The sequence below is a fragment of the Gopherus evgoodei genome, chromosome 5 (genome assembly GCF_007399415.2).
Source record: "Gopherus evgoodei ecotype Sinaloan lineage chromosome 5, rGopEvg1_v1.p, whole genome shotgun sequence".
NCBI classification, from domain to species: domain Eukaryota; kingdom Metazoa; phylum Chordata; order Testudines; family Testudinidae; genus Gopherus; species Gopherus evgoodei.
This window is the reverse complement of record NC_044326.1, coordinates 53299759-53313610: the sequence shown is the minus strand read 5'-3', so window position 1 is coordinate 53313610 and position 13852 is coordinate 53299759. Positions and strand designations below refer to the sequence as shown.

The window sequence follows — 13852 nt, the reverse complement described above, 5'->3', positions numbered from 1 at the left end:
GTGAGTGCAATCTACTGCTCCCTCTCTTGGGCGTTAGGAGCGTTAAATGGGATCAACAGGAATCTGTTGTGTCTGGTTATGGTGCAGGGAGAGAGGAGGATGAAGAAAGGGGATGGATTTTAAGAGGGCGTCTAATGTTGCAGATAAGCAATGGGGATTATAGGGATGGGAATCTGTGAGGATGGGAAAGCAGTGTTGTTTGGCAAGAATATAGCAAAAGTGAAGCAGGTGAGACTGGATTTGTATTGGCAGGAGTCTGTGTGGCTTTAGTACAGGGGTTCCCAAATTTTGGTTTGCGGCTTGTTCAGGGTAAGCCCCTGGTAGACCATGAGATGCTTTGTTTACCTGAGCTTCTGCAGGAACAGCCACTTGCAGCTCCCAGTTTGCCATTCCCAGCCAATGAGAGCTGCGGGAAGCGGCACAGGTTTAGGACTATCTCCAGAGGTATTTGGTGGCATAAGAGCAGAAGCAGGTAAATGAGATGTGTGGGTTTGTGGGGGTAGGATGGACTTTGCAGTGGGAGAAGAGGCAAAGAAATGCATAGTGGCATGAGTGGTAAAATGGAGGGATTCGGTAACAGAGTGAAGGGGAAGTCACCTGGCAACATACTAGTTCAGCAAGCTACAGAATGTAGTAGCACCTGCTTATAAGTGCTGTTGATCGACATATGAAGGTGGAGGGCTGCTGCACTCCCGTGGAGAGGACCACGAGCAGGTTAAGTGACTCCTCCATGCCTTCTCTCTCCATCTGATGCTTAGGCTTGGTCTACACTACGCGTTTAAACCGATTTTAGTAGCGTTAAACTGATTTAACCCTGCACCCATCCACACAAAAAGGCCCTTTATATCAATATAAAGGGATCTTAAAACCGGTTTCTGTACTCCTCCCCGACGAGAAGAGTAGCGCTGAAATTGGTATTACCATATCGGATTAGGGTTAGTGTGGCTGCAAATCGATGGTATTGGCCTCCGGGTGGTATCCCACAGTGCACCACTGTGACCGCTCTGGAAAGCAATCTGAACTCGGATGCAGTGGCCAGGTAGACAGGAAAAGCCCCGCGAACTTTTGAATTTCATTTCCTGTTTGCCCAGCGTGGAACTCTGATCAGCACGGGTGGCGAAGCAGTCCCAAATCCAAAGAGAGCTCCAGCATGGACCATATGGGAGATACTGGATCTGATCACTGTATGGGGAAAGAAATCTGTTCTATCAGAGCTCCGTTACAGAAGATGAAATGCCAAAGCATTTGAAAAAAATCTCCAGGCTATGATATAGAGTCCACAGCACAGTGCTGTGTGACAAGCGAAACGGAAAGCCAAAGAATCAAATGGACGCTCATGGAGGAAGGGAGGGGTACTGAGGACTCCAGCTATCCCACAGTCCCCAGCAGTCTCCGAAAAGTATTTGTATTCTTGGCTGAGCTCCCAATGCCTGTAGGGTCAAACACATTGCCGAGGTGGTTCAGGGTATAGCTCGTCAATTTACACCCCCCTTTCCCCCGTGAAAGAAAAGGGAAAAAAATTGTTTCTTGACTTTTTTCAATGTCACCCTATGTCTACTGCATGCTGCTGGTAGACGCAGTGCCACGGCACTGAACAGCAGCATCCTGTCCCCTCCCTTCCTCGGTGGCAGATGGTATAGTACAGAAGGACTGGTAGCTGTCCTTGTCATCTTCCCGTGAGTGCTCCTGGCTGGCCTCAGGTGAGGTCAGCCCGGGGAGCCTGGGTAAAAATAGATATGACTCCCGGTTATTCCCGGCAGATGGTACAGAACGGCTGGTAACTGTCCTCATCACAGCAACTGGGGGCTGAGCTCCATCAGCCTTCGCCTCCTTTCATGTCTAAAGAAAAGATTCTGTACTGCCTCGACTATCATAGCAGTGGGATGCTGGGCTCCTCTCCCACCCACCATTTAATGTCCTGCCTGGACTATCATAGCAGCTGGAGGCTGCCTCCCCCTCATTTTATCTCACTAACAAGTCAGTGTTTCTTATTCCTGCATTCTTTATTACTTCATCACACAAATGGGGGGACACTGCAACGGTAGCCCAGGAGGGTTGGGGGAGCAGGGAAGCAACGGGTGGGGTTGTTGCAGGGGCACCCCCTAGAATGGCATGTAGCTCATCACTTCTGCGGGATCTGACATGGAGCAGCTGTGCTCTCTGGTACACTGGTTCTCTAGTACCCCTGCCCCATATTCTAGGCAGGACTGACTCTATTTTTAGATACAACATAAAGGAGAGAATGACCCGGGGAGTCATTCCCATTTTTGTCTTTGCGCCTCGGCTGACCTCAGCGAAGGTCGCCAGGAGCCCCCATGACAGCAGCAGACAGTACAGAACGACTGATAACCACCATCTCATTGCCAGTTTACAATGGCACAGCAGCCAGTACAGAACGACTGGTAACTGTCTCTGCTACCTTGCAAAGGCAAATGAATGCTGCTGCGTAGTGCTGCAGTACCACCTCTGTCAGTGGCATCCAGTACACATATGGTGACAGTGACAAAAGACAAAACGGGCTCCATAGTTGCCATGCTATGGCGTCTGCCAGGGCAATCCAGAGAAAAAGGGCGCAAAATGATTGTCTGCCATTGCTTTCACAGAAGAAGGAATGAGTGACGACATTTACCCAGAATCACCCACGACACTGTTTTTGCACCATCGTGCATTGTGATCTCAATCCAGAATTCCAATGGGCAGGGGAGACTGCGGGAACTATGGGATAGCTACGGGATAGCTACCCACAGTGCAACGCTTCAGAAATCGACGCTAGCCTCGGTACATGGATGCACACCACCGAATTATTGTGCTTTGTGTGGCCGCATGCACTCGACTTTATACAATCTGTTTTACAAAACCGGTTTATGTAAAATTGTAATAATCCTGTAGTGTAGACGTACCCTCAGTGACATCCCTGACTTATACACTGTGAAATATCACTTCTGCCTTGGAAAACCTTTGATTATTTTTCCTTTCTAGACTAAAAATGCCAGATTTAGGCAGGGAAAAGAAAACTACGTTGGTGAAATCTCAGAGGATTTGAAGCAACGCTTAGACAGCATCACAAGCAGCCAGAGCTCGACGAGCTCGGGCTTTGTGGAGGAAAGATCCCTTAGTGACGTAGAGGAAGAAGAAGGTAGGATTTGTGCTCACTTAGTTTTGGGCCATTTGTCATTGGGAAGGGCTGCCTTAAGGCTCAGCACTCTGATCAGGCTCATCTGGAGGGAGGCGACAGTTCAACTGTATGTAGGCTTGGCAGAATTCAACTTTATTTGATGTATAATTTCAAGGGAATCAGGGTTTATTTTAAAACTTTTTTCTATTTTTATTTAAGTTTTGCACAGTCATGAGGGGATTCTGACAATTTAATCACAGACGCTGAGATTCAAAAAGTTAAGCTGTAAAACCCTTAAAACACAAGTTGTCAAAACATACAAAGTAAATATCCTTAAATCAAACCCTAATAAGTACTCAGGCAGCATTTGCTTATTTTGCCTAGCTGTATATTTCTATTATTATTGATGGAAATATGGTTTCGCTGGATTTTGTGTGTATGGTAAAATCAGTGTTTACTGATAAAGTTCTAATCCTTCCAACTAACTATACAGGAGCAGGACTGGAGTTATAATCAGATCATTCTAGCCAGTATAACAGTTCTTACTCAGTAAATATCCTAATGATGTCAAGACTGAGCAAGAACTGGGCTGTTAGTAGGTATGGTTATGGACCGTACCCCTCCAGTTTGCTAGAGGGTGAGATTAGATGTCTCACTTCTTCAAGTAACAATATTTTTACCTTTGCGCTTTCTTCCCTAATGGGGGTGGAATCAGAACTCCCTTAGCTCATCCACTGGGATTGCTGCAAGACTTTCCTTTTGCTAGGAACTACATGAGCTGATTTTTGCAGCTCTCCCAGCTCTTGTAAACTCTGGAAACAAATAATCAAGCCTGAGAGTTGAACATGGGTCTCGCGTACAGTAACATAAAGTGTTGACTACAGGTCGCGGGATTTGACAATGTATTTTAAATAAGAAACATCTGTAGGTGAAATCTGAAATAGAGAATATGTTTGACTGTTGTCATCTTGCTCCTTCCAGCAACTTCTGAAGACCTTTGCAAGAACCCTCTGAGCATGGAGGACCTTATCTGTTATAGCTTCCAGGTGGCCAGGGGGATGGAATTCTTGGCTTCACGCAAAGTAAGAATCTTTTCAGGGAAATGGCATTTTTCATATGATTAACCATTATAGAAAATGATGCTACTGGTTTCTAGAAGGAAGTGATTGTTTGTCAGTGGACTGGCAACCATCCACAGCATTTTCTGATTGCACCAAAAAACACTGGAACCATTAATATGACAAAGTTAAACAGCCCATGTGAGGTGTTTTAATATGTATAAATGTTAGCAATTTGTATAAGGTTCATTGTTCACTGATTCATTATAGAATGATAAAGTGACTGGAGGGAATGACATTTGAGGAAAGATTAAAAGGAACTAGGGACCAATTCGTGATAAGTGTAGCCAAGTTGGAATAAAAAGGCTTTGTGCTGAAAAAATTGCTATGTAGGGCGATGGGAAGGATGGAAGCCCCTGTTCACAATACTGCACAGAGACATTGTAGAGTAAGAGATGCATGTGTGTGGGCACTGTGAATCTCTCCTTGTTGGATCTCCACCTGACCTGCTAACACAGAAGGAACACCACATTTCCCCTGCATTTCAGCCCTGAACAGATGCCCCATCAGGATTTGATCCTAACTTTGTATAACTGGTCCAAACAATAGCTAATCATTCGCAAATATTCTGAAGGCTGTAAACATTAGAAAGAAAGAGGAATTATTAATGGTGTGTTGTGTCCCTCTCTGTGCCTGATCTACAGAGCATGAGCACTGGCTACAGACCCCAGCTCCAGAGCCTGCAGATCAAGCTTTAAAGAGGCCCATGAGTTTAGCTCTGGAAGTCCCTGGTGCATTGGCCAAGATGGCGGCTGTCATACAGGCAGAGATAGAGAGATGTACTTTTCCATCTTTAATTGTTTCCAGCAGAGAATAATCTCAACATTGGGCCTGTTGTATGACATTTTTCACCTAAGTATATTAAAAAGGGTGAAGTGTCATAGATATGATGGGGAACGTGGATTTGACTATAACCAAAGTAAATCTGTGGTAATCAGATCCTAAAGTGTTTTGCATCAGCTTCCTGGGATAATTAATTGGCTAACCTCAAGGGCCATGGCTGCTTGTTGGTTAAACAGATGTGTGTTTGGACTTGGCTCAGAAAGACTTTTGTTTTCAGGTCAATTACAATTATAAAAAAAGCCACTTAAAAATCAGTCACTCTGTTGACGTTGGGATTTATTTTACTTAATAGGATTTAAGAAATATCTGGCCTCTGAGAGTGAGGTCAGCACAGATGTGAAATAGATCAGCTCTCTGAGCAGAGTTGCAACAACAGCCAACCTATAAACTTGTTTTCTTCCCTTTGCAGTGCATCCATAGGGACCTGGCTGCTCGTAATATCCTCTTATCACAGAATAACGTGGTCAAAATCTGTGATTTTGGCTTGGCGCGAGACATCTACAAAGACCCAGATTATGTCAGGAAAGGAGATGTAAGTTTTGGAGAACAAATGTTAGAGACCTTTAATTTGAAGTGATACTAACTATTCTATTTTAACACATTGTTTTTGGAAACAGTGTTCTCTTTTTCCTGTCTCGTACTAAAGTTTAATTATTTTTTTAAAATGCTTTCAGGCCAGATTACCCCTAAAATGGATGGCACCAGAAACCATTTTTGACAGAGTATATACCATTCAGAGTGACGTATGGTCCTTTGGCATTCTGCTATGGGAGATATTTTCATTAGGTAAGTCACTTTTATTTGCCACTGAACCTCTAATTTTAACAGTACAGTGGATGGAAAAAACAGTGAAATATTTTTGAAAGTTTTGACTTTGCATGTGCAATTACTCAATTTGCATGCAAACATCTCTAATTGCCTGACTTGTTTATATAATAGCAGTTATTTCATGTGCGAATCTCTTAGTTGAAAATCAGGCCCAGAATTTTAAATATCTTCTTTAAAAAAGGTGCATCCATTATCATTTTAGGAGCTTCACCATATCCTGGTGTAAAAATTGATGAGGAGTTTTGTAGAAGACTGAAAGAAGGAACAAGGATGAGAGCACCAGACTATACAACACCAGAAATGTAGGAATTTACAAATATGCTTTATAGTAATAGCAATCATCTGAGTAGGTAGAATAAGCCCTTCTCATCGCCCTGATATTGTCATGGTTTTATCCTACTAGATATCAGACAATGCTGGATTGCTGGCATGGAGAACCTAAGCAAAGACCTACTTTTTCTGAATTAGTGGAGCACCTGGGAAACTTACTGCAAGCCAATGTTCGTCAGGTACGTGAAATTGTATTGTACCAATACTACAGTATTCTGAAGTGGTGCCTTGTTGTGCCATCGTTAGACCACATCACCTTGGGGAGTTGAGGCAGATGGCTGAATAGGATGGCCTAGGTCACAGAGATTTGTGATAGCAAAATCTGATCCATGTCTACCCCTCCCTCACAGCAAGGCTTCCCACTGCCCCCACAAATTGTCCATATGGAAAACTTTGAGGTTAGTCCAGGGAGCCAGCTGTATTCTGTACACCACTTCGTTGGTTTAGGCCCCACTTCCCACTGACTGTTGGTGCTTGGTAACTACACACATACCAGTGGTAAGAGCTTTAGCTTAGAATTCAGGGAACCTGGGTTCAGTTCCCTCCTCTGCCGCAGGCTTCCTGTGGGACCGTACGCAAGTCAGTTAGTTTCTCTGTGGCTCAGTTCCCCATTTGTAAAATGGGGGTAGTAGCACTTCCCTGCCTCTCAGTGGTGCTGGGAGGAGAAATATATTAAAGACTTGCATCCGATGAAGTGGGTATTCACCCATGAAAGCTCATGCTCCAATATGTCTGTTAGTCTATAAGGTGCCACAGGACTCTTTGCTGATATTAAAGACTGTGAGGTGTTCAGATACTGTGATAATGGGACCATATAAGTAACAAAAATAGATAGACAGACTCTCATTTCTGTGGATTTTCTGCCATTTGCCTTGTATGTGTGTATGTATATATATATATATATATTTATAAATTCAACTGAGAAATCATGAAAGAAAATATTATAATCATCTAGGCCAATTTACTTTAAAGAATATAATAGTTTTTAACACACTGCACATAACTGGTTTTTCTTTTGTACTTTAATGAATTATACATTCCTTGTCAAAATAATTTGCCATCAGTGAGGAGACTTCAGCAACTAGAAATTCAGCAACTAGAAATTATCTGTGACTATTCTTATCTGACGGGTATACTGTCTATAAAATTCATTTTTAAAAATCCTTATTGTTACTTATATCATTTTAGACTATTTAACCCTGAAATATATGTATATATATATATTATCACTGCTTATTGTTCACGTTCTGCATTTCACTCAGATTGGATAATTCACATACATTGGTCAGTTTCTCTTTCAGTTTATGGCCGGTTTTCCTTTCCAGTTCTTATGCTCTAGAACAGTGATTCTCAACCAGGGGTCCAAGGCCCCCTGAGGGGCTGCAGGCAGGTTTCAGGGGATTTGCCAAACATAGCCATCATTAGACTTGCTAGGGCCTGGGCAGAAAGCCAAAGCACAACAGGAAGCTTACATTTGTAACTGAAATAAAAAATTAAAAAGTAAATGTTTGATTGCTTACTCAGATATGTAAAACCATTAGAATGTCTACATTTTGGTCTAAAATTCTTTGACACTGTCCCTTTAAGTTAAAATCTTTTGCTGTATGCTCTAGCAAATATAATATACTGTTTATAGTCAAATAAAGCAGACTACCATAGCTTTAATTTTTATTGTAAGAATTCGTATTTACAATGTGTATATATATTTTACTCTGGCTTTGTTCACTGTATTCTACAGGATGGTAAAGATTACATTGTCCTTCCTCTAACGGCATCACTGAACATGGATGAGGATTCTGGACTCTCTTTGCCAACCTCACCTGTTTCCTGTATGGCGGAAGAGGAAGTCTGCGATCCTAAATTCCATTATGACAACACAGCAGGAATTAGGTATTTTATATGGTGAACATCCCATCACAGCCTCTAGGCAGTTGTGTTCAGGTTGGGGGAGGAAAAATGAGAGGAAGAGATTTCAGCTGCTGTGGTCCATATTTAACTTTGTCCATAGGGATAAGAATAAAGCCATAGTGCCCCTATAGGAGGATCTGCAAAACACTAGTTTCTTAGCTTCTGAAACGCTTGTGATAACTACATTTTCCCCCGCCACCCTCTAAAGAGTTCAGTCTCTCGTCCAAAAGTGCTGCGATAGTATTGATAGCCAGCCTTTAGAAAATGTGTAGTCATTCTTTTCTGTTCTATTCATATTCTTGTAACAAACCCTGATGTGGTAAGGGTGCTAGACCTAGTGATGGATTCATTAACAAAAGCCTATCTTTACACAAGCCCCCTGATATTTCTACCCAGAAAATGAGCACATTGTTAGGTGGGTCATGAACTGATGGCTAATGGAAGTTTAGTTAAACGGCACTGTTACTGATCATACTTATTTATTATGTATTACTTATATTCTGGAATCACCTAGGGGCCTGAGTTATGGATCAGGGTTCTGTTGTGGTAGGCACTGTAAAAACATGTACCAAAGAGATGATTCCTGCTACAGAGCGTGTGCAGTCTTATCCAACTGTGTACAGTGGAGGCTTACTTAAGACCAAACTCCAGAACCTGCACCTAGCTTGTGCATATGGGCTTAGGGAAGGGCTTATCTGCCTAGGTTGTGGGAGAGAAAGGAATTTTCTCACCTAGGCGTCTCTGTGGTTCCTACTGCAGCCTCAAGAGTTCAGGATGCCAGGGATGGTTGCCAGTGTCTTTCTGCTGCCTCAGAAGAATCAGGGGTGACTTGGAGGGGTTTGTTGCAAGAGACAAGAGCAGAGATAGAATCCACAGAAGAATTTCATATAAGAACCAGAAGGCCCCCTTCAGACCACTCTGCCCCAGTTTAATTACTGCAGGGTATTGATTCTGCGTCTATCAAAGTCAATGCCAAAGCTCCCCTCCCATTGACTTTGTTGATGCTGGATCAAGGCCCTACATTGCTTTTATATAGGGCTATGGAAAATAATAGATAGGAACAGTGCACTTAGGACTTCAGTTGAAATCAAGGTACTATAACTAAACACCTAAATACCATGTTTTAATAGTGTGATGGTTGATAATATTTACATTTAAAAGATGAAAACATTTGATATCATTGAAAGCATTGATCTCATTTTCCACTTGACACTTCCTACATGCCTTTCCCAACCCACTCTTCCTGTTATTCAGTAATGACTGAAAGGAAAAAAACCAACACTGGTAATATATGTTTTAAAGGGGCCTTCCACATTTTTTTTTCTCTGTTCTGATGAAGCAGCAGTGGGAGCGCTGCCCTAAGAGGCGCAGAGCGGGGAATATGAAACGTGACTTTGGATTGATTTATTTTTATGGTCCTGGCATTTTGCAGCCGACAAAGCAGACTAGGATCTCACTGTAGCATACCGAGATGCCTTTTGTCCCATTGATTCCCCCTCTTCCAGAAGTAAAGTTGGTGTGGTCCCTTCCTAGGTCCCAGCCAGTATTGCAGCAGCTCTTGTATCAGTTTTAGGTAGGCTAGCTTGGAAACAAAGTACATTTCATTACACTTGTATAGAGAGGGAACTCTGAGGTTGCTGCTGATTTGGGCATTTGTGGCCTCCATGATAGGCCATTGCTGTTTTCTTTGTCACTGGATTACTGAACTCTTCCTGCTTGGAGGGCTTTTTTTGGAGAAGAGCCTTCAAGAAAGAGGAGATGTGGAACACGTAGTCCCAACTTCCACATTTTAACAGGAGACAGATTGCTCTGTCTGCTGTTGGTGACCCAGGTCCAGGGAAGAGTCTCAGAAGTACAGTTCAAAGAAAGAGACATACAATTGTGATCCAAGCTTCTCTGTTTTTTAGACTTTTACGTGGAGTTTGCAGGAAGTGGAACTTGCAGCATCACTCAGAAAAGGAGGTGGTTGCTTTTTAAAAGATGCTTCTTAGGATTTGCTTGGGAATTAAGGTTTTAGCAGCTGCAGGTCAGAAACATGCCACTTTCTAGCCAGTTTCTCCTTTTCAGTTGAGGTTTGCATAATATGTTTTGATAAATGATTAACTTTGTTGTTGAAAGATAAAGGAGTCTGATATCATCTGTGTCTTTTTCACCCAAACAACGGCTCATGCAAACAAATCAATTCTTCTCTTTACAGTCTGTACCGACAAGGTAGTAAAAGAAAAAGCCGACCTGTGAGTGTGAAAACATTTGAAGATGTGCCCTTAGTACCTGCTGTAAAAGTTGTTCAAGATGTAAGTCTGTCTTTTGTTACATCCCTTCATATTCCTTGTGCTGCTTTTCCTTTTTTATGTGTGTTTCCATCTGATCAATTTCTGGCCTTTCTTTGGCTCTTTAAAGGACAATCAGACAGACAGTGGGATGGTTCTTGCATCTGAAGAGCTGAAGACACTGGAAGACAGAGCTCAGCAAGTGACAGTTCCCTTTAGGTAAGGGTCAGCCAGCAAATATGATGGAATAAGACTCTCCAGTTTACAGAAGATAGCTTACAGTTTACATAGCTTAGGCTATTAGTTGTCTCAAAAGACAGACTCTTCTCTGAATGGCCTCAGTGTGCCATATAAAGTACAGAAAATAACCCACTGCACGCCTGGCTGTCTGTGTCTTGTAAGAAGTCCAGTGTCTCCTAGGACTTTGTAGCTGTCACTGTGCTGTACACCACAGCTATTCAGAACGTCAAGCAGCAGCACAGGGAGAACTTCTGCTATTTTGCTTCACCTTTACCCTACTAACTAGAGACTGGTGGGCCAATGGCACACATCTGAGTGGTTCTGATTCTACTCTGTTCATAACAGTTTTAAGGGTTTCTATATTTAAAAGCAGACCCATGATTTTCAAAGAGCTGGAAGGACATAAGTGGTAAATTTCAGCGCATTGTATCAGATTTTAGTTATGAGACTCACCTAAAAGTCAGTGGGATTCACACAGCTAAAGCCTCACCTACCCCTGTGAAAACCCTTCTGAAGGACTTATTTTTCTAGGACAACTTAATTCCAAGCAAAGGTCCACTGTAATTACATTTGCAGCCTCACATTGCAATGCACTGCCACATTTCCAAGCTTTCATTCCACTTCACAGTCAGAGGCCACAGTTTAAATCCCACAGTCATCCTGTACTGCCATAAGAATGCTCCCTGTACAGGATGCATATTACATGTCATAGGGGAGTGAAGGGGAAAACCATCTCTCCTATAATCCGGTGCGCGTTTAAAAAAGCTTTTATATCATGGTACAAGCCACCTTTGCTAACTACAGCTCTGCTCTGCTTCATGCTGGTATTGGAGAAGAGTCGTTTGTATAAGTTGAGGTGCCTAATGATGGCCTCCAGAGGAAACTCAGAAGTTATTTCAATGTTGTTTGTATTTCTCTTGCAGTGTGCTGGTGCCCAGTAAAAGTAATGAATCTGTGATGTCTGAAGCCTCAAACCAGACAAGTGGCTACCAGTCAGGATATCATTCTGATGACATGGACACCACAGTTTACTCTAGTGAAGAGACAGAACTATTGAGCATCAGAGAGGACACACCTCAAACGTGCTGCACACAGACACTTACCTACGACACTGGTGTTCCACTCAGCTCACCTACTGTTTAGAACAAAACAAACAAAAGGAAATCATATGAAACGTTCCTGTATTTCTTAGACTGGTTGTATTCAGGGCTTATGCACAGGACACCTGCTTTCACAAGAAGGACACAAGAATCATGTAGCAAATTGAGCAGTGATGAGCCACATGACGCTTGTTCAAAAGACATCGGTAGCTCATGATAAGTTGCAGAGTGCTATTATTGCCGTGAACATATGTATTTTGTTTCTCTGATTACAAAGTCGGGATGTGGACTTTGAGACCCAAATGAAACACATGTTGACACTAAGTGTCTATCCAATAGTGTTAAGACTACAGGCAATGGTATAGCATTCAGCAGGGCACTTTGTGCTTCCAATTATATGAAATAAAGCTCCAGCCATGCCTTTTGTTTCTTCTTGCGGCTGGGCTCCAGGAAGGAAATATCACTGTGCTGGTTTCTTGTTTCAGAATTATTTTTTACTCAGATCTCTACAAAAAAATCCCACAACCTTCCGATTTAAGCTAATTGAAGGTTTCTGACTAAATATAGACAGAATTAAACAAAGACAAGGTTGACAGTTGCTCTCCTTGACAGAAAATACATTTGCTTTGGTAAGACCTGATGAGCTGTATTTCTCTGGGTAAGAGTTTCACAGTGAAGTCAGTGAATTTGGGCCTGATCCAACAACAGCCTAAAATATAGGCAAATAATTCTCATGGACTTTAATAGACAATGAATCAGGCCCTGTAACAGGTAGAAATGAAAGTAGAGGTTACCTAAGGCTCATAGGGATCTATAACTTATTTTTAAACTCTTTTTCCTCCCATAGAAGGTCAAATTCTGTGCTGGTATAAACTGACACAGCTCCAATGTACAGCAGTTGAGAATTTTATCCATAAACTCGTGAGTATCAATGACTTATTTCATGGCAGCTCAAATTTCTATAAGTGGTGATTTTTCAACTTAATTAATTGTTGGACAGGCTTTTAACTGTGTTCTTGTAGCCCAGAGCTGTAATGATAACACTGTATATGTACAAGATTTTTAAAATGTACAGCTATTTCTACTGAGTTTCTTTATGTATTTTATTTTTTTTAAGATTGTTTTGTACTATAATGTCAAAAGCTGGGAACCACGACTATAAGGCAGATATGGCACATATAATATTTATAGCCTGTTTATGTAGAAATAAATATAATATATTAAAATATAAATATATATATTATATATATATACTGAACATTGTACTATTCACATTTTGTATCAGTGTTTTGTAGCATTACAAGGGTCACAAAGTTTTTTATAATAGCTGAAGCATCTCACTTTATTAAAAGGAATTGGAAAACATAAAAGACAAGGGGACTTTGAGTAGATCTCTTTTCTCCTCTTCATGTTCTTATACTCTGCCCCTCACCACACTAGCTGAATGCTACTAGTTAATTCTACTACAGAAGAGCAAATCATGGGGAAACAAAAACAGTAAGCTTACTTGTGTTTTACTACAAGTAAACATAAATAAAGGTATATTCTTTGTGTCTAGCCATTTATCTATGCACCACTATTGTGTATAAATATTTGAGTGCATACTGCTGATAGTAAAATATTGGCTGTGCTAATAACTGGAAAAACAATAGCGTTCAATGGAATTGTCAGTGGAACAGAATATTAGCACCTACCGAGTCTTCTGAGAAACTGTTTCCTTGCAGTTGGGAGGGGAAATAGAAGTCTAAGCAGACAAATCAATGTTCCATATAAATGCTGTTTGTAATAAACTGCATTTTCATGCAAGGTGTTTGAAGCTTTCCACAGATTTCTCTCACAAATGGAGTACTGTAGTGTTCTCATATTTTCTTTTACCTGTGTGCTCACAAAATGGAAGAAGCAGGCACAGAGGAAGGACTGGGTGTGGAGGGGGCTGTGCCCACTCAAACCAAAGCAGAGCTTGTATGGTTGGTCTAATTTTACTCTGAGTAGAGGATATGTTCTTTAATGTAGCCCATCTTCTCCCGTGGTGTTGTAATCCTGTTTTTTTCATGTTGCTTTCTACATCTAGAATGTTGTCCCAGTTCTTGTGCACCAAGC

The 13852-nt window shown here is 41.7% G+C and overlaps 1 protein-coding gene across 2 annotated transcripts in view; it reads left to right on the top strand.

Annotated features, from left to right (window-relative positions):
* Positions 1 to 13489, top strand: part of KDR (kinase insert domain receptor) — a 44213-nt gene extending 30724 nt beyond the window's left edge. Inside the window, exons 21-30 of one of the 2 annotated variants that reach the window (XM_030564878.1) lie at positions 2980 to 3136; positions 4100 to 4197; positions 5486 to 5608; positions 5751 to 5862; positions 6107 to 6206; positions 6308 to 6413; positions 7973 to 8124; positions 10340 to 10436; positions 10543 to 10631; positions 11576 to 13489. In XM_030564878.1, coding sequence (XP_030420738.1) covers positions 2980 to 3136; positions 4100 to 4197; positions 5486 to 5608; positions 5751 to 5862; positions 6107 to 6206; positions 6308 to 6413; positions 7973 to 8124; positions 10340 to 10436; positions 10543 to 10631; positions 11576 to 11795 — 1254 coding nt within the window. In that variant the 3' untranslated portion in view covers positions 11796 to 13489. Of the gene's footprint in view, positions 1 to 2979; positions 3137 to 4096; positions 4198 to 5485; positions 5609 to 5750; positions 5863 to 6106; positions 6207 to 6307; positions 6414 to 7972; positions 8125 to 10339; positions 10437 to 10542; positions 10632 to 11575 lie in introns of both variants that reach the window. The other variant, XM_030564877.1, reaches the window with a different exon arrangement.
* The last annotated feature ends 363 nt before the right edge of the window (positions 13490 to 13852 follow it).